Source organism: Mugil cephalus, chromosome 3, assembly GCF_022458985.1.
Source record: "Mugil cephalus isolate CIBA_MC_2020 chromosome 3, CIBA_Mcephalus_1.1, whole genome shotgun sequence".
NCBI lineage: Eukaryota > Metazoa > Chordata > Actinopteri > Mugiliformes > Mugilidae > Mugil > Mugil cephalus.
The window spans coordinates 7,785,056-7,806,262 of NC_061772.1; the positions used below are offsets into that span (position 1 = coordinate 7,785,056).

Genomic DNA, 21,207 nt, shown 5'->3' on the forward strand with positions numbered 1-21,207 from the left:
TACACAGTCTTCAACAGATCATAAGTTCAAATAAGATCATAAGTTTATATTGTCATTGTCAGTTTTTTTAATACAATTTAGCAACTTTCTGGTTCAGCAGCAATATCACTCAAAGCTATGGCAGCGACACACAACAAAATAATATGAATACTATAACATGAATATGCTACAATACATTTATTTACTCCCGTGTACGTAATGAACTGACAAATGAGTGAAAAGGAAACTGAGTTTAGGCTCTTAAGAGCAGCACAAGAGTTCCTCATGTCAAAGTATCAGTAGCTATAGTTAAATGTCATATTTTAGAATAGTTCAGACTGCATTCTCCGTTTCTTTTGACGTTTGATAAAAATAAGTTTGCACCTTTTTTTTCCAAAAAAAAATGGCATTCCTTATTTGTGTTGTTCAGATCGTTGAGGAAACTGATGCTAAAATGTTTGGGTCCAGTTGAGCCTGTTATTAGGAAGTGCCAAAGCTGCGCATGCTCTGTTGTTTCGCTCCCAGTAACTAATGAATAATTAAGCGTATCCCGGGTTTAGCGGCCTTTTGATTGGACCGTGTGCCTCGGTTTCCTGTATTATGTTTTAGAGTGGATGTTTGAGCTCCGTGAGTTATCCTTCAGCTCGCTGTTAGCTCTGCCGCTGTCAGAGCACAGAAGGACTCCTCGCTGAATACACGATGGACGGAGGACGCCGCTGAGGAGCCGCATCCATCCTGTCCGGAGTTCATCGGGAATATTTGCTGTAAACTTGGATCTTGTCCTTTGGCTTTGAGTTACAAGAACTTTTTTTCTTTTCTTTTTTCTTTTCTTTTCTTTTTTTTTCTTTAAACAAAAACGGAGTGTGAACTTCACAGAGGTTCACACAACTACTGGATCGCGGGGAATACGACAGAGAAGACTGCGACTGTTGTGAGGACGGAGGATGGTGAGTTTACGGTGATCGAAATATTGTGGCACCATTTGTGTTGCATAGTCAAATACGAATCCACAGACGCTCTGTTATTGTCTCTGTCACAGTGTGACTGTAAAAACACATGTAAGCACTCAGAAGTATTTCGTTTAATTACTCCCACAGATGTCTCTGAACACCTTCACCATCTAGTTTTATCGTTACGAAAACCCAAATGACCATTTATTTGACAAGCTGCCTTTGCTACTTTAATGGAATGAATTGTAAAACACACACAGGTCTTTTAATTTAGTTGTCACTGTGCCACATTCATCGTTGACCCCACTATTAGTAACCCGGTGACTCTTTCTCCTCTTCACCCTGGCAGTTCCTCTGCATCGCTGGTAATTAAAAAGTATAGACTCTAAGCAGATGAATTGGAATAATCTGAGTGACACTCAGGTGTCACTTAAAAACATTAGTCTGCTGCATTGGGCATTAGGTATCGCCCTGTCTTAAAAACCGGTTAGTCCTGGATGGATAGGCAGCCAGGGCAGCATGTGTCAGGTGGAGTGTGTCTGCTGTGTGTGTATGTGTCTCTCTGCATTGCAGAGACACAGAGACAGGTTTTTCCTGGTTTCTGAATGCATTCCCTGCAGCAGACACACCTAGAGCTAAGTTATGGAGGAGCCTGTAGGGCCTCATCTTTGTGTTTTGGCAACAGTTCCTCAAGTCTGTGTCCTTGGCGAAAGGATTCCCACCTTGGCCGATGAGCATAATAATAATAATACCGATTGTTATTTCAGTCACTCCTGTAATTGGTTTTTGGAGACATAGTGTTTAACTGAATATGTTTGTATGTGCCGCCCACAAAAAATATAAGTTTGGAATACAACTTTTATTGTGTTCCTACAAAGAAAGTTTTTTTTTATTATTATTGTTAGAAGAATAATTTCTTCCCATGCGTCTGTGCAGTGTGTTTCATCCATTCAAACGTGTTGCTTTGTTCACACTCACACAAAGAATGTCTGTTTAAAACAGGTAGGACTAAAACCTTGTAGCATTCTGCCATCCTAAGTGTGTATTGAGCCTGTCGGTAGGGTTGCCCTGAGAAAAATAGAAAAGACAAAGGTTACATAATATGCAATCAGCAATGTTTTTCTGTTAAAATTTGATTCCCCCCACAGCAGTATTTTCATGGAGAACAACATATTAATCAGTTTGAAGGAGCATCTCAACTCTACGTTAGAGGCTAAAGGGGAGTAACAGCTCATGTGGATTGTAGAAGAGAGAGAAAATTGTCGGATTTTCATCCTGACTGTCTGGAGTAGCAGCCACCAGCACTGCTCATTGGTTCCCTCTCTGCCAGATGCTGAATAGCACGTCAGTATGACAGCAGATGGTTTGCATTAAGTTCTCCAACAGGGAGGTGCATACTGAGTAACCCCCCTCTCCCTTCACCTCAAAGCTGGCACTCTATTTTCAAACCCATCACTGCTGTAGAGATTTGCTCTGGAATTCAAGCCCTGTGTCTGAAAACAGGACGAACACCCATTCTGCGGACCTGGTGAACTCGTTAGGCTTGTCGCTGTGGTTCAGTAGGCTCACACACTCCTCCTGATCTGTTCCATACGTCTTTGTTACGAAGCTGCAGCTATGTTGTCGTTTCTGTGCTGTTTGTGATGGCGGAGTGTTGACTTATTCTACCACTGCACTTGTTGTAAATCATTCCGGATAAAAGAAGCTCATAAATGTGTTGAACACATTGTAAGTTCAAGTTGCCAGACTGTCAAGTTTTTAAGAACGTCACAGTATCAGTGTTCATTTTCGCCAAATCTGACTTTACTACTGTACTTTGCTTTTTGTATTTTTAATGGAAATGCAACATTTCCAATACTTTTATTATTTAATCTTTAAATTTATTGCAAACAGATGTGGCAGAGTTTCTTCCTGTTTTAGATTTTGTTGCACATGAGAACATCCACTAGTGAGGGTTGTTCATGCAGCAATAAAAAACCTTTATAGCCTTCAACAGTAGCCATAGATTTCTCATATTCAGTCATTTACTCCACCACTTCCAGTTCATCTTTTTACCAGCCCAAAACATGATGGGGTTTTTTGCATAACTGTTAACTCTGACATATTAAACAATGGGGACTTGAGACATGGTGGGATGAGAACTTAATTTCTACTAAGACAAAAAGATGAGCATTGTCGCTTAGGAAAAATACTATTTTCTATCATGTGTTGTCAGTGAGTTGTCCCGGTGATAACACGGAGGCCTGTAGTCCTCGGTGAAACATGAAATTCTCTTCATGACAAAGTCATTACGTTGATCAAGACTGAAATATCAATAACTGTTTGACATATTTTCATGACTTTAAACAGATGCGGGTTTAAGACATTTGGAACACAGTCATGAAAAATAATCACTTTGTTTTTATTTTTTATTTTTTTATTTATTTTTCCTCTTTCTTAGATCATGGACCAAGCAGTGTCCAAATATAACTCCCTATTTGCATGCATATATGACTTCCTTCTTCATGGAGAGAGGACAAGGTCAGGCTCTTGGACCTTGTCCAGTTATGTCTGATAGCTTCCTATTGTCTCATAGCAACCAGCGTCAAGCCACTGATTCGGTGGCTGACCTTAAACTCTGTCCAGTGGAAACTTCCTTTGTCTTATTGCTGTTTGCAGTAGGTGTGTCTTTTTGATTGCTGTTGTTTAACTTTATTTACTCTCAGAGTAACTGTGCTAGTACGGTAAATAAAAAGCTCTGCCTTGTCAGAAAGTAAGATGTACGTCTTTGTGGTTATGAAAAGCTGGATTTTCCCTTCAGTTATTCTTGAAACTCGAAGCACTCGAGTTGAAATGTGTTAAAAGGATGTCCACTAAACATCTAGCTGCATATTTCTGGAATAAACCACATGAGGGGGAAAAAATCACATCTTCAGACAAGAACTAAGGAACTTGAACTGAGTCAAAGCTTTTATAAGGCTTGTCAGCTGTTGTATATTTAAAGAAAGACATGAACTGACTGGAAACAAAGTCAGAATTAGCTGGTTTGAATTAGTTGTCTTGTCTGGCACATATCCCATGGCGTGGCTGAGTCACTGCATTTCTCTCTGTGGATCGTGTATTTACTCGAGTGTGAGAATAGCATCCACTTAAACTTGATGATCGTCCATAAACACTAGTTTTACAGTGTACATTTCAGCTAAATATGTTACTATACATTTGCGTCAGTTACAAAATCAAAACTAATTCAGTTTGGACGCCTGCTAGCGTCTGTGCAATTGTTTGCAGTATTATTAAACTCCCATTTATCATATGCATTCACCACACCCAATGAAGCCGAGGGCCACACCTGAGGGCTAAGTATGTAGATGACAGCTTTATTTTTTGTTTTTTTGTTAGTTTTACTTACAATAAGAGAGATTACCACTAATGATATTGAGTCATGTCGTCACACCACAGTCGTGGTTCGTCTGTTGACAAACTTGGTGTCAGAAAAGTGCATCGTCGTTCTTAGGTTAGAGTATGGGGTTGACCTTATCTGACTTAAAACGATTTTTTTTTTCCACTGCAACATGAGAGACCTTTGAACAACGTTAGCCTTTCAATCTGCAGCGCTGCACTCCTCTAGATTGGGATGTTTTGGCGCACAGTGAAAGAGTGTTTTTTCACAGAAACAGTTTTGTTTGGCAAGTTTATCTGTTTCAGTAGCGATATTAGATTGACTAAAGAAACAAAAGCTCTGGGTTAACTGCAGCGATTCAGCTGGTAGCTATCTCGCAGACCTTGTGTGATCTGCTTTTTTTTTCCTGGCAGATGTATGAAAGAGTGAGTTACAACTGTAACTTGCTTGTGCTGGTCCTAGAGGATTTATCTGTCCATGGTACATTATGAACCGCCGGAGGCATTTCAGTATAACAAGCTGCACTATTGACAGCATCAAAGACATGTTTGGTGAATTGCTACAATAAACTACATCAAAAGATTTATCCTATACATGTCAAATGTTACTTTATTTTTCACCCTAATTTAATTTGTCGAAATTCAAACTAGATGCTTTGAAGATTCGCCTTTTGCCTTCTAAGAAACACTAAAATAATTCATGAGTTGCAGGAAACAGAAAGCTCCACCAGTTTCTCCTTCTGCTATGTTGTTACACTACATCTCTCCCTCTGCAGTTTTAGTTAGGGGTACATGTCATTTTGGATTTCTTTGGTGAAAACTTGAGACCCCATTGTGTGGCACATTCGTGACTTTGAATCAGTGGATAGCCCATATACGTTCAGCCGCTACCGAGGCTGCTTTGAAAAGAAAATGCAGCGCTCTGCGACACGTCTCCTGTCTAGAGTTCCACCCTAAACCACATCGTCTTTGATATTGAATTTTACTGGCACCCTTATTTCTGTTGTCATCCAATTATGAGGCCGTTTCAATTTAAGATGCCTAAGATCAGCAGCTCTCGCCTTTCCGCTGCCTTACTGTACTCGAGGAAGAGCTGAAAAGTCGAGGCTTTGCCTGGTTCGGTCTGAGATGTGTCAGAAGTATCTATTTGCGCTCCATCATTATGTCCTCTATCTCTAGGAGGGGCGGCGTTCAGCCCTGCCCTGCAGCCACGGCATTATAACATCATCTCAACCAGTCGGCTCATGTTTCCGTATTTGTGCAGAATAATATATTTCTTCTTGCCCTCTTATGTGACCTCAAACAGCTCCGCTCTGTTGCGGTGTGTGAAATCCAAACATGGAAACTCAGGACAGGCCTGTCGGTTGCATTATTCACGGTGGTGTCCATATTACCACCAAGTGTTGTCAGCGTTGTGGAAGTGCAAAGATGGCAGGAGGGTTTGAGGGCTCACCTTCCACAACACGTGCAGGTGTTGATCATTTTGCATAACTCACATTTCCATGCGTTTCCCATTTCCTGAAGGTGCTATTCTAAGTGGCTTTAGAGATTTTTTTTTTTTTATTGCCAGCACGTGATGATAAAATCCAGGTCAGTGCAGTTTTTATTGGCAACACAATACTTCGCCAAAGTCTAATGAGCCTAGGTGTGCACCGCTGCAGTGGCCGCTTTCTCGCTCCGCTGGGTGTTCAGCAGCGACTCTGGCGAGGACTGTGCTGGTGATTTATGTTTGAAAAGGGAATACCAACCATTTTAAGACTCGGTGTATAGTTACATCTTTGTCGCTGTCAGTGGGTGTGAAATTTGGCTGAAGTTCACTAGTCTGAGACGTCTCCAGCTGACTGTGCAGAGATGAAGTGTGACAAGCTAGCATAGGTATGTTAGTTGACATGGACAAAAAAAACCTTCAAATCAAACTTCTTTCTCACAAACGCACACTTTCCTGTCTGTCTACTGGAACTATCCCTATATGTTACAGTATCAATAAAAAAAGTCAGTTGTGTTCACATTTGACTGCACCTCAGTAAGTAATGTCAAGCAGGTTGTTGGACAGACTTGGACAAATAATTGATTGCATTGGTTAAAAACTACAGATTTGATTGGTTTGTCAGGTGCAGAGTCTACTTACTGGAAATAGTTTTGTTTTTATTTACAGTTTTCAGTTCAGTTTCAGAAGTAGTGTAAGTTTGAGTTTGCCAGAAGTAATGCGGCAATAATTGTCTTTTTTGTGACATTCAGTGTCTTTCACAAGTTTTCAGCCTCATCTGTAGTTTCCAGGATCACTTCAGTGTGTGTTTGTGTTCAGATCTCAGTATGACCTTAATGTGCATCCCATCCCCCAGAAGTTCAGATTGGTTTAGACTGTCTCACGCTGAGGGTCATTTCTGCTCACCGCACACACACACACACACACACACACACACACACACACACACACACTGCTTCTCCTCCTGAGTGTCTACCCTGCCTCTTGTCATTGTTTATCCTCTCTTCTTTGGAAAGTCCAACTGTCTCGGTCAGCAATTTTGTCTGCATCTGGCCCGATTACACAGAGTGTCTGATCTCGTGCAAACTGCAAACGTAAGCCACAGAGACCAGGTGGAAATGTTGCACAGAGAGACATTAAACTTTAACACTTAAACTCTGTCCAGTTTAGATTAAACCAAATGTGTCCGGGCGCGGGCGACAGGGGAAAAAATCTTTCAAAATGAACTCACATGTGACTAGCATAATGTTTGTTGAAGGTATTTCCTGGCTTCTTTTGGCACTACTTTAGGTAATTTGAAATAGTACGCAGCAGTAGCAATGGACAAAAGAGTAACTCATGGCGTATATGCCTCACTAGAGTGTATGGGTCTACAGTTCTTTGCTGCATGTCATTCTCTGAAGTGCACCACATTTCTCTTCTCTGGCTTTATTTACTCAATAAGCAGACATTTTGTTACAATGGATTCCACTGCTGTGTGATAACAGTGAGGAGGGACCCGGTGTACTTGTTGGCACATTCAAGATGGCTCAGAAATCTGATCAGAGTCAACATTAAAATGAATTACATTTACAGAGTTTTGGAAACAAATAAACAAAATAAAGCTGGCTCCAATATGACAGCCCAACACAGACAAGTCTAAAGTCTTTGTACACTGATTGTCAAACTGCACTGAAGTTAACTACTGGCCACGGCTCAGAAATCCTCCTGGTATATCGTATGATTTTCAGTTAATGGGCTCAAACACACAAAACCACTGGAATGATGTTTGAAACCTGCTGGCTGCGTCAGCGCTAATATGTCTTTGTCAGACTATCATGTGTACAGATTTTGTTTGGTGGCACAACTGTTTTGTGAGTTGCTCTCGTTATATCTTGGAACTACCTCCGAACGCTTCGGCTCAAGACTGAGTTGGGCGACTGATGACAAGTCTAGCTGCTGTATATGAAAATGATCAGTGACGACCTGTAAATGATGTCAGGACTCGAGAGTGATTGCAACTTTCCAGTCTGGTTATTCTAAGTTTGACAGCTAAGTGAACCTTTTTGACTCGAATAAAAAATACTAATCTGATGTTGCATTGTGTTCATTGGTTTTTTTACTTTGAAATCCTCGTGGATTTATTGGTCATGGCTAGAGTTGTCATTGCTGATGTGACTCAAATTCAGTGATTTTGAAATGACTCAGTCGCTGCTGCCACTACAAAGTTGCTTCTCTAGGAAAATCTAACACAGTCTGCACGATAAGAGCACTTTGGAAACATGCTATTTTAAAGCAGCATTGACTGAATGAAATCAGGTCAAGTAAACTGGTACATGGCAGCACTGATCCTAGTACTAGTTAAATACCTGAGGGCTCATAAGATGTGGGGTCTCTCCTAAAGCAGTCTGCTTCCAGCCTAAAGTCATATCCATCCACACGCTCAAAGCATTTTCCTCCAATCATGCTTAGTACACAACCCACAGTATTAGTCTGTAGCTCCAAGACGATTGTGTTCTTAAGCTAGATTTAGCCTCGGAGGCTCCAACTAACATATCCTTCAGTTTGTACTTTGCGTGATTACAAAAAAAGGCCTTTCCTGATCTGTTGATGACAACCAGGCCAAACTTAACCCGTTTTTTACTATGAATAAGCATCAGTATTTTATTTACCTCCGTCACTTGTACTCGGCTTTCCGGTATCGAAGCCATTCCACTTTTGAGGACTTTCAGTACAGAGTGAGCAACGACTTGAGCTGCGTCTTATTTTAGAAAAAGAGGAATTCGTTCTCATGGCTTCCGTCCAGATTTGGCTGTGAGGGCAGAGCAGAAACAGTCCTAACACATGGAGGACTGTGTGTCAAGCCCTAGTGTGGAAAAGGAAAATGGTACAGAAAGGAGAAATGGGGGGAAAAGTGCCGCTTATGATACTGAATCAAACCCAGCCATTTCCTGTAGCCCGAGCCAGAGCAGCACAGCGCTCTCCATATATGGTAATGGTATTTTGCATGAAGGGAAAGCCTGGACTTATGGATCAGGACTGTGTTGTAACTCCTTTGTGTTAACTTCTGGGAAAGGGTCTGGTTCCGTTTTGGTTTTGAATGACCTGATTATATTTGATGAGAGGAAAGTAATCAGCTGCCTCCGCCGCATCTCTTTATACTCCCATTATTAACAGCTTTGTCACACTGTCAGTTGTTCAGATCTTTTTATCGCTGCGTTTTGTCAGATCTCATTTGTTTACTGCGTCTGTGTTATGCTGTGTGCAGGAGGAAGTCTGTGCTTCCATGGCGATGCTGTTGTTATGGTCACCATTAGGCCAGGTGTCCCTTGAGTGTGTTTGCGCGTCTGTGTTTGTGCTCTTTAACCCGTTTGAGCCGACGTGTAGCTGGCTCAGACCTCCTTTAGAAATCTGTATCATAAAACTCGGAGCAGACACTTACAACCCGTAATATTTGCTATAAAAGGGATGAGGCGTTTCATTTTGTTTGTGAGGTGATTAACACATCTAAACAGTTCTTCTGTCCATGATTCATGTTCAGTTGTACTATAAATGTACTATAAATAAACTTATACGTCCACATGGCTTTAGAGGCTTTAATAGGGCTGTGTTCAGTCACGCATATCACACAGTGACTGGAGCTGTAAAAGCAAATATAAGAGTTAATGATCACCTTCTCGCTCACTGGATTATGCTTACGTATTTACCGTAACAAAAAAAAACACAGGAAATGTTGTTTGGGAAAACCTGTGCAGCGGCTTAAAGAAGCGTTTTCATCATTTGCCACTGGTTCTAAACCAGGCACAAAGCAGAAGAACTTTTAGAGGAAGTGAGCCTCCGATCAAACTAGCTACGTACTACAATCAATGGAGTGTAACAACCTTCGACCCCTGGCTAATCTACTGCTGCAAAAGAGGAGTGCGATTGTTTCTGGCGCCTCCCACATGTCTTTGTGTGTATGTGTCCAGTCTTCCTTCCCTGTGCAGCTACTCCCTCAGTCCACTGCAGCAAGTAAGAATGTTTTCTTAGTCCGCTTGGCTCATTAAGCGAAGCCCAAGTCAGAACACATGAAACAATCATCATCAGAATATTTGACATTCACCTCCTACGTCTCCATATTATTTCCTCTCCCTTCTTGAATGGGCATACTTTCATTCCAGACATAGCGGAGAGCAGCTAAATATAGCGTGTTCAATTATTTTCACTGTGCGGTTAGGCCGGCACTCTCTCTTAACGTCTGCTTCCCTGCTGGAGAGAACGTCCGTCAAAGTGCTGCTTTAAATATGTAGGTGGCGGTAAAATGACAATTATTTCCCGAATAAAAGGAACAGTCAGGCTCGTCAGTACAAAGCAAGTAGTTGTTGTTGACGCTGTGCTGGTTCTGGGTATAACTAAAGCCCAGACAGAACGATGCAAGCGAATCACTGCGTATCAGTTATTATAAAGGATGAGCCTGTAACTTACGGTTATTTCTTGCACGTAACATGTCTTAAAAACACTGGGAAGGTTGACTCCTGGAGGCTGTTCCTCATTTTAAGCCTCGTATTTTCTTCCCGTCGACCGGGCACCTTTTGTCTATTTCACTATTTATAAAGCCTAAAATGAGAATGTATCACCTAATTCTGTGATCTGTGAGTCTCCTCCGTCTCATCTAGTTACTATATGTAGTGCACTTCTTTTCAGGATCAGTTTGAGGCGGGTCAGTTTTGGCGCTTGAGTCTCTTATTACGTGGAATATTTGTTTAAGATAATATCTGACAGCATTATATGCATTATTTAATGACTCCTCATTCCCAGAAACTCCTTCCCGCAACTGATCGAGAACGTTTGTGTGTTTGTTTACTCGCTTCACTTACTGTCAACCTCCTTCACAGCATGACTTTGCTGCTTAAACTCGTTCATCTTGCACCCTCTCCTCGACACCGCCCCGCCATCGCCAGCGTCGCTCTCCGCCGCACCTAAAAGGCCGTCAGTTAACCGATGTGATCTGGAGAATTAATCGAGCAACAATTCGCTCCTTCCCTCCTAAAGGGAAATACACGATGAATTAGGCAGAGAAGCTGTTAACATTCCTCGCCATCTCCCAGGCTACGGCCCGACTCTGTAAAGTGGTTTTAATTTTGCTGCTGTAAAGAATAAACTCACCCTGGAGGATATTAAATGCTTCTGGCCCTCCCCCCTTGATACAGTAATTTAGAGTTAATTACCGAAAGCACAATGACTTTCCACTGTTTTATTTTGTACTGTAGTGTTGCTGCTTTTGTTCCGCTTTTATTCACACTTTATGGTGTTTGTGCAGTGATTGTTTCCTAAAGATTGACCTGTTCTGTGGAAATTCACACGTTTTGCTTTGAATTCTATTTTTTGACTGGTGTTGCATTTACACTAGACTCCACAAGCCTTGAAAATCAAATCAAATCAAATCTGATAAAGGAGAATGGAGTTGAGGTTCGATGCCTGATTCTGGTGGAGTCGTTCAGAAAACAGTTCTTGATTTTTGGAGCAGTCAGCCATCAGCTTTAAAAGCTGAAATTCATTTTTGTCCCCGGAATCAATAAACATCCTTTATAACTGTTGTTTCTTTCATATTTTATTTAATTTTTTGACACTGTCTTAAAAATGCAAGTTTGCCTTTAAACATATTTGGTGTTTCTTTTATTTTATTCCATTTTTAAAAGAAAACACATGTTCTGTTTACTCCTGTTTAGTACTTAGCTCCTCTTCCTCCTCCTACACCTCCCCGCTAAAATTGGAGGAAGTCAAGAGTTAACTTCTGTGTTGACTAATGTGCTGGACGCTCTCTGCGGCTTTGAGTGATTCTCCATCCAGGAGAAAGAGGCTCACTCCTCGCAGCACATTGTGACCCTCGTCAACAGTAGCCAGACAATACTGACTCATAGCACATGATGGATGACCTCAGTCCTCCGCAGACTCCCTCAGCTAGAAGAAAAACAGGGATTTATGGAGAAACCAGAGTGCTGGCATTTGCACAAAAAAGTTGTCTCGGGGCATCCTTAACACTTGGACAAATAACACCAAGCACTTCTGGGAGACTGACCTTGCTTCGTCGCAGAGTAAACATGGGCTCACCCTGTTGCTGGCATCAGAAAGAGTGCAATCTTTGTTGTTTTTGTTAGAGTGATGATAAACATTTTCCCCGTGGGTTACATTTTCTTCTGAGATCTCAACATTTTGATAAAACCACAGCCCTGTACGTCAGCATCTGGGCGTGCTTCAGCCGCTATTTACTTACTATGACTGTGCAACCCAGATATCATACTGTCCATTCGTACACGTCATCCCATCTCATTGTGTCATTCGGAACTGGCTAACAATTGCATATTGTGTGTGTTTTGTTGCAGGGGAGCCGGGGCCACTACCGGTACCACTGGCAGAGCCACAATGTCAAGCTCAGCGGAGTGGACGACATGGTGCTGCTCAGCAAGATCAATGAGGACGCCATCGTGGACAACCTCAAGAAGAGATACATGGATGACTACATCTTTGTATCCTTTGCTCACACTTGCAGTTCGCGCCCCAGTGAGGAATGACTGAGGCCGAGCCTCGTCCCTGCTATTCCCGGAATAGCTGAATGCTCATTCACTGTGACATATTAGCTCTGAGTAATAGGTCAGCGTTCGAAGGTGACACATTCTGCCTGGTCTGTGAACAGGCGGGAAAGAGGCCCATTGTGCGTACCCTCACCCAAATCCCTATATCCCGCTGTTCCACCGAAGTCAGACGCGCTCTGGTTTTATCTCACCGTGGTGCAAAATGCGATAGAGGAGGTGTGATCGAGCCAGTAGCCAGCTACATCGCTGAAGGAATCTGCAGTGTGTTTAATCAGAGCGTTGCTGCTACCTTTTTTGAGTAACCTTTTTTGACTGCTTCGCTATCATTTTCGTACGGCCCGTGGTACAAATTCTAGGTTTGGGTTCCTGAAGTGCCGCGGCAGCACAAGCACACACACGTAAGCTGAATGAATGAATGGCCGCTTTGAAAAGCATCGCTGAGCGTTCTCAAAGCGGCTCATTACATAAACTCGGTCCACGCTCTGGCAGCGCTCAGGGTTATGAAGTTTAGTAAATGCTGGCAGTTATAGGTTCGAAAGCTCTGAGTCAGGCCTTTGATTTGGGTCAATAAATAGCCGTAACTGTGAGGTCTCCCTGCCAAGGCTTTGGGTCACTGTGGGCCACCCACAATAGCAGCTTTATTTGCCTTGAGCTGCGTTTTGGCTTCATGGCATAAAACCTCAGTGTTACACGGCCGTCCTATTCTCTGTTATTTGTAAGCACTGGATACTTATTTAGGCCCGATCGCAAAATACTCCACCGCTGCACTGTTGCACTCTCTTGACGTCACAGCAGTCAGAAATGAAGTAGTTTCTTTCCCTCACAGTTCTATAATTTCGTCTGAGTGTAATCCTTAACATGTCAGACATACATCGGCCCCGTGCTTATTTCTGTCAACCCCTTCAAGCAGATGCCATACTTCGGGGACAAAGAAATTGAGATGTACCAAGGCGCAGTAAGTAGATCTCAGCTTCTCTTGAAGAATATACCGTAACGCACGACTTTAGAATCACTGGTGTGTTATTGAAATCTGAAAGACAGAGGTTTTTTTCAATGAACTTGGTTAGATGCCGTGCAAACTTTCCAATGGGCAGGCCCAGATGTTGCTGTCAGAAACTCGATTCAGCCAGTAAGGAGGCTTGGCAGCACCTTCACAGAACAGGCTGTTCGAGTCTCCGTCCTCTCTTGGCCCGGGCCGGAGTGTGGGCTTCACTCCTTAAGCCAGGAACACACTGAAAGGCTTTTAAAAATCTGACAAACTGTGTAATCCCAGCGTCACTCTTGGTCAATTTAACAGTTGACTTGTACCCAAGCGCACTGGGTTTATATTTGCGTAGTTAGATGATTTAGATTTGCTTCCTGAATTTAGTCGTCAAGACACAAACTTGGACGCTCAGTTGTAGGATAACTGGTTTGGAAACGTTTTCACGTCTTTAGCAAATGTTGCTCAAAGTTAAGGAATATTTTAACTGCAGATTAACGCACAGTCGGTTCTCTAGTGAGAATTCACAGCAGCAGAAGGCCCATATTTTATAATGCCCAGTGCAACAGCATGACTAATTTATGTGTTGTTAATTGTTTTGGTTTGGCTACACTGAAAATAGTTCTTCATAAGGGAGCATTGTGAGCAGTTTGCACTCACTTGGCAGTTCATTATGGAAACATGTGTAAACGAATGCATCTAATATCACATTCCTGCACTAAATGGTGGGTTCATGAAGGTTATGGTACCTGGAATTTGTTTTAGGTAACCGAGAGACATGTTGATTCCACTGTGTTGTCACTTTTGAGGCTGTGGACACTGTTGAGTTGTATTGCATTGTTTCTGTTATTTCGACTGACCCCTTTCGGTTAGTTTGCTAGGCTAAATCAGAGTAGAAACTCTTTTGTGTTTAATTAAATCCACTTTACCAACACCACAAACAACCACATCCTCAAAACTAACCATGCAGTTGAATTATTCCTTTCAGACAACGTTTAAATATTAATTGAACATTATAACAGCCATACAGGGGCATTTAGTGCAGGATTGTTATATTAGAATACATTTATTTCCACTTGTGTACTGGTTGTACTCGTCCTTCTCAGATTTGTTTGAAGTAAGAAAATGAAGTTTCAGCTGAGTGATTAGGATTTACTCTGATACTGTGTCCTAGAAATACTCCTACTTACCATTGATTTTAATGAAGTGCTTTTATCCGTTCTCAGGCTCAGTATGAGAACCCTCCTCACATCTACGCTCTGGCAGACAACATGTACAGAAACATGATGATCGACCGAGAGAACCAGTGTGTCATCATTAGGTAAGACTTTTTGAATCCTGATCATTTTTTCTTTACGCATCATGATCTCATGGCATGTGACAGCCAAATTACGTAGCAGCACCCAAAGAGAGGAATCGTCATAAATCCGACATTTAACGTGATATGAATTGGCTGTTTAGCTGATTGATTATGCAGGTAACTTTCGGCCCTTTGTAATAATGTGTCAGAGGCCCAGGATGTGAGAGAAAGGCAGGTGATAGTAATCTGTGCAACGTGATCTGGGCGATCACAAAGCCGTACTGCTCCGTAGGTCATGATAATAGACGGGAGGGGAACGGGAGAACAGACCTAACAGGTTCCACCACAATATTCAGTGCTGCTTAGTGACAGAGAGTGACGTGCTTCTCTGGTGTTTTTTCTTCGTATTGTTTTCGGCTTCAGTGAAATGAAAAAAAAAGGAAGAGAAAATTACTTGTACCCATACTTGTAGAAAAACAGTGCATATTTACCAGCTGGATACGGCCCCTGTTAACTTCAGATTAACGGGATACGAATCAGCTCTAAAGCAACTTCCTGCTTTCAAAAGAAAGAATAGAAACACACCTGCATGAACCTTGGCTCAAAATGACTCGGCCCTTAGATTTAGGGGATTTTTAGGTACTTTCACAGCCTGATTAATATTTTTGTGCTGCAGAGGGAAAAGTGTGTTGTCATGACTGTGGCTTTTTCCAACGGTCCAGTCATCTGAGCAGGTTGGTTACTTTAGTGCTTACCTCATGACGAATGACCCCTGCTTCAGCACTTTCACCCGTTGTTTGGACAGCCAGCAGTTGCCCGTTCAGTTTCGCATAAAGGCACTGAGGTGGATTTTGTGATCAACTAAATCAGCAAACAAAAGCGTGGAAGTGGTTTTCATGATGAACCAGGTCTCGGTAAACAAAGGCCGCCGTGAACTGCTGGCCATGCAGTGCGGTCAGCATCGGCCTGTGTTAGCGCTCTTTCACATTTACTAAGGAAATGTGTGAATAGATGACGAGGGAGATTCAGCATAAAGTGGTCTGGGGAATAGAGGAATTAAAACATCACAGCTGTTTTCATTTGAGCGTCAACAGCTTCACATCTGGTCCTCCCTCAGATGAGTCGGGGTTCCCGTCATAGTCACAGTCTCTCACACAATATTGTGCTCCAAAGCCGGCTTAACTTTTAGTCTTTGCCAGGTGAACAACAGCTTCTGAAACAGAATCCTTAAAAAAAGCAGGTTTATTTAGTGTTTTACTGTTTTATATATATTTTTTTAATAATTGTCTGTGAGCCAGTTTCCACTCATGGCTGTGCTTTTCATTGGAGTAAGTCATTGTTATAATTAGACCACTTTTAAGAGGACTTTGGGTATTGTGAGATTATCAGGACCCTTTTAATGTGTGAAAAATACAGGTTTAGTCACAGGGTGATAGTTACCCAGCAGCGTTTAAGCAAATATATTGTGTTGTTTCCTTTGTATTCATCTCCTTCTGTTTTTCAATCCTCTGTGAATGTTCATATGTTTGAATTATTTAAAATAACCACTCCCAATGCTTTTTTATTGTAAATGAGTATAGATGTAAGCAAGCAATGATGGCTTAGGTGGCTTCGCGTGACCAATAAATGAAACTTTACTTATTTAATGGCATTTGTCCAAGAGCGAGGCAGTGAACCTCTATCTCTGTTAAGTGTCATTAGAGAATGATCATGTCTGCCACCAAACCTGTTATCGCCCCATATGTCCTTCCGCGTGCACACGGATTGCCATCTTTGAAATCTGTCACGGCATCAGCACTCCTGAGACGTGGAAGGCATGCAGAGAAAGATCACCTGACACTTTTGCTTTTCATTGTTTGTGTCCATATTGGTCACTTCTGACCGTCGCTCCCAGCCTGTTCTCTTCCTTCTGCAGGGCTCTACTGACAATAATTAATCACTGACACCCTGTGATTTCAAGTTGTGGACCTCAAAACAAATAGACCACCTCCTACTGGTCTCACAGAAGAAATCCTATTGAACATATTGCAGCTAGTTCTGTGGGAATACAGTAATTGGATTTAAAACCACCAACATGAGAACTCTGTGTTGACAATGCATCCTTCCCACAGCTGAAGTCAGCGATAATTTATGAAAGTTTGTGCTTAAACCTCCTTGTGCTTTGTTTAACTCATGTCCTTGTTTGGTTAATACATCTCTGCGGAAGTCAACAATGCCTTCAGCATTTGAGCTGTGCAACAATGAAACCTGCCCCCTTTGGAAGCTGAAAATGGGACTGAAACTCCTGCCACAGCTTGTGATTAAAATAACTCTTTGGATCACAAGTGGCGGGAGGAAAAACAATGCTCTCGGAAAGAGATCAGGGGGCTTTTCTGGAATGAACTTTGGCATATCACTTTGTTGTTGCTTAATTTCTAACTCTGCCGTTCGGAAGCCCAGACAATGCTGAAGGATCTGGTAGAGGTATACAGGGGGATGGGTACAACCATATAGAGACTCCTGTGTAATAGAGTTGCTCCCATGACTTCCTCTGGCAGCCTCTAACAGTCTACAGCTGTGTTTCTCACAGAGCCTTTGCTAACCTGACTCTACTTTAAGGCACAAAAGGAAAAAAGAGACTCCGCTGTCACTCACAGCCAAGCCACAGAAGTCAAAAATAAGTATGACCCTGGCAAAGTGAATGGCACGAAGGAAAAAAACACAAGCGTAGGGTGAGGGAAGAGAGACGAGGAGCAAAATATGTAAACAAAGCAGAATAAATGTCCTTATCGCTGCCCAGCTGAGCTGAAATTTCTACAAAGTTGCACAAATGGTAAAAAAAAAGAAAACAAAGACTGCATACACAGGAGAAGTTATTTGTCATTCAGTAGACTGGTCAACAGCAATAACTCTTAAAATTTTTTAAACTATGATTGGAAATTATTATAAATTATATTTTTAAAAGTTTTTCGATCTGTATGAAGAATCTGTAAAGTCCAGACTGAAAGCATCTGGACAGTTACCTCATTTTGTTTCTCAGGCACATTCCTTTTAAAATGAGTCTCAGTTTTTTTTTAAACAGGTTTCTGTCAAACTGTGTGGGAGACAAAGTGCCTAGCTGTACAAACAGTCGGACGCTTGGTTATAAGTGGCTTCAGCGAAAGTGACTTCAGGCGCTCACTGTCCAATTACTTTTGGCACAGCGTGTTAGAAGTCCAAGATAACCCACACACGGTTCCATGCAAACTTACTCAAATTAAAGATCAGACTTGGTGCTGGCCCTCTTACATGTAACACAAAATAACCTCAACGTCTCCTGAGTGTCATCTGGTTTCTGTTTTTGAATATGAATGTAAAGATATGCATCATTTACAGGTGGTACATGTAGAACTTTATGCATGAGACAAAAGCCTGCATACAGTGATTCATGCAGAAAATATGATCAGGAAAATCCATTCCTAAAGCAACACAAAAAACCTTGTTTCTGTAATAACATCAGGGTCAGTTGAGTGGCAGTGACACAACAACTCTGCAACAATTGTCTGCATGAATCACTCAACTTCATATCTATACCTTGGTGTCACATGTCATCAGATGATTTTGTCTCAGAGGTTCAGGTTGTTTGAATGACAAAACACGTGCCTAAAATTCTTTATCTGGTTTTCAGTGGAGAAAGCGGAGCAGGAAAGACGGTGGCAGCCAAATATATCATGGGCTATATCTCCAGAGTTTCAGGGGGTGGACCCAAAGTGCAGGTGAGCGGATCAGATTTTTCTGCCCCAGACAGCGTGTAAAAGATGCAGTTAACTGTCTGAGATGTTTGTGGAGCTTACATGTATAGATTGAGTGCTAAATTAGCAAAGAGCACCAGGTTAGCATAAAAACTAGCACATTTCACACAGTATTTGCTGCACGTCTGTCGCTGCTTCATTCCCCGCACTTATTCCTGCCTCGGCCACAGTCTTTGTCTTATCATCCTCATCCTTCATAGCCTATTATCAACCCATCAGCAGCCTCTTGCATTCGCCCAGCCCACTTTAGCCATCTGGCAGCCCCCCCTCCCAAAAACCAGCAGATGTCCAGCCTCTAAGCACGATAAAGATCTAAAGTTTGATGAGGAAATGCCTTAACCATGATGGCAGAGGGATTTTTATATTTAATCCACTCAGAGCTGCTTCCAGAAAAGCAACATCAGAAATCAGCTTCTGAGGCATCAGATTTAACAGTAGTGTTAATCTGAATGCTTAAACTGGATCCTGTAACTGCGCAGTATTATTTGTGTGTTTACAATTGCGCTGTATGCTGCACATCTCACAGTGTATCTCCCCTTTCTTCTCCCAGTTCAGCATTGCTTCTCGTTCCCATTGTTTCCTCCAGCCTTGCACACATTGTTCAGCACCTGCATTCTTATGCAATATGTTGACGGCGTGCGTTCACATGTGTGTGAAAATAGTTTTGAAAAGACACAAACCTTTCTGTTATGTGAGCATGACTTCATATTATGTATGTAATAATATCCAGGCACTGTCATGAACTGTTTTCTTATCTTCAGACTATGTCGTGGTTTATTTTAGCTGATGACAACTCCATGGATAAGTATAGTAAGTGCAGCATTTATCTTTTCCTTTCATGAGGGAAGAAGTTTAGGAACAACGAAATCTTTCCAAGAAATTCTACTCTACCTTCTGTGAACAATAACGAAAGTGGGAATATCTCTGTCTGTCGACCTGATTTAAAACTCATGTGTCTCTGACATACACACACGGCCTACACACAGGAAAGATAATGTCCTCCAGACTTTCTGTGTCTGTCTGTAGTGTGCAGCGCAGCTTCTGGGTGGAACTTTCCAGAGACGTACACACCGGTGTGTCGCGAGGGTGTGAAGTGTGTGTTGTCTCTACCTGCTGTATGGTTGTCTGTTACATATCTAACAGTTCACTGGATCTGTCTCCTCGCAGCACGTCAAAGACATCATCCTGCAGTCCAACCCGCTGCTCGAGGCCTTTGGCAACGCCAAGACTGTGAGGAACAACAACTCCAGCAGATTTGTAAGGCTTTCATTTCTCAGCCGGCCTTCCTGCTTTTTGTGAATCGCAGCGCTAATGCTGTGGCTTAACTCGCAACTGCTTCATATTCAACAGAAAAAGTACTCACAAAAGCATGAGATTTTAACACAACAGAGCAACTCCTCTGTCCCAGAAAGACCACATATGTTAAGGACAAGTTACTGTGGACTAATTTGAGGACTCAAACGTTTTGTGGCACACCTTGGAATCCAAGCCGAGAGTTTTGGAAACAAAGATTTACCGTAGAGGCTTTTCCTCTGTTTTCTGTTTTATTGCATGGGGCAGCAAACCTCGTGTGTGTCCTGGTTAACCAGAATTGCTGTAAGGACACACTGTACAGAAACACACACATCCTCTGCCGCTTACTAAGAAACTCGGTCAGCAACGAGGTAAAAATAAGAATGAGCTCGTATAGAAAATGAGTTTTCTCTGAACTTTTCAGTTCATTGGTTAAAGGTTCCAATATGCATATGAGGCAAAAATATATTTTTGGATCCAGTTTGGCACTGACGGCTTGAGATCACTGCTTCTGAAGGACTGAGTGGTGCCTCTGTTCAGCTTCCTGTTTCTACACTCAGCTTGACTGGAACAGATATTGCATTACAGGCTAGTCTGGAGACCAAATTTTTATGTATCTTTATATATACACACACATATACCACAAGCAGCCCCAGAAACGCCAGGTGCTAGCATTTCAGGCTATATAGCTTTGTTTTTTAAGCTTCATACCTGCATACCAGAATTCTTAAAATATACGCTTTGATCTATCAGGGGAAATACTTCGAGATCCAGTTCAGCTCTGGCGGCGAACCAGACGGAGGGAAAATCTCCAACTTCCTTCTGGAGAAGTCGCGTGTCGTCATGAGGAATCCTGGGGAAAGGAGTTTCCACATATTCTACCAGGTGAGGCTTATTTTTCTCAGGGTGAACGGGACTTGTTGGGCTCGTGAAAAGGGGCCTGGGAGGTAATTTCGGGACGAGCTGGGTTAGATGTGCCATTTGGCTGCAAGGAGAGGGTTGATCTGTTTTTGCTGCACGCGGCCCAAAGTCAATGGAAAAGACTTGTTCAGCTTTGACATCAAACGCAGATGAGAGCACACGAGATCTGTCTTAAAATGACAGCGTTTGTATAAAGACGCGCGTCCGTAGCGGTTGCATACACCATTTAACACTGGATTTCTGTTGATAGTTGATAGAAGGAGCCAGTGGAGAGCAGAAGAACAGTCTGGGAATCACAAGCCTGGACTACTACACTTACCTCAATCAGTCTGGCTCCTACAAAGTGGACGACATCAACGACAAGAGTGACTTCCACGAGACAATGGTACAGTCAGATTCCTTCTGTTTAGCTGGCAGTAACACCCTCAGTGTTGTTTGTGTTTGTCTGTGAGTGTCATACCAGAGTTAATGTGGCTCACAGCCTTCTCTTTACATTCCTCTCCCTCTCTCTAGCAGTTCCCCTTTGTTTTCTTTTCCAACGATCTCCTCCTGTTTTTGTTTACAAGTGAGACCGCAACAGGAGTAATTAGAGGACAT

General features: G+C 42.2%; 1 protein-coding gene across 2 annotated transcripts in view; it reads left to right on the forward strand.

Annotated features, from left to right (window-relative positions):
• Positions 1–597: 597 nt before the first annotated feature.
• myo1ea (myosin IEa) overlaps positions 598–21,207 on the forward strand; it is a 41,783-nt gene continuing 21,173 nt past the window's right edge. The window contains exons 1-8 of one of the 2 annotated variants that reach the window (XM_047579853.1): positions 598–926; positions 12,135–12,278; positions 13,210–13,299; positions 14,553–14,647; positions 18,273–18,360; positions 19,564–19,653; positions 20,443–20,574; positions 20,861–20,995. In XM_047579853.1, the coding sequence (XP_047435809.1) occupies positions 924–926; positions 12,135–12,278; positions 13,210–13,299; positions 14,553–14,647; positions 18,273–18,360; positions 19,564–19,653; positions 20,443–20,574; positions 20,861–20,995 (777 nt within the window). In that variant the 5' untranslated portion in view covers positions 598–923. The remainder of the gene's footprint in view (positions 927–12,134; positions 12,279–13,209; positions 13,300–14,552; positions 14,648–18,272; positions 18,361–19,563; positions 19,654–20,442; positions 20,575–20,860; positions 20,996–21,207) is intronic. The other variant, XM_047579854.1, reaches the window with a different exon arrangement.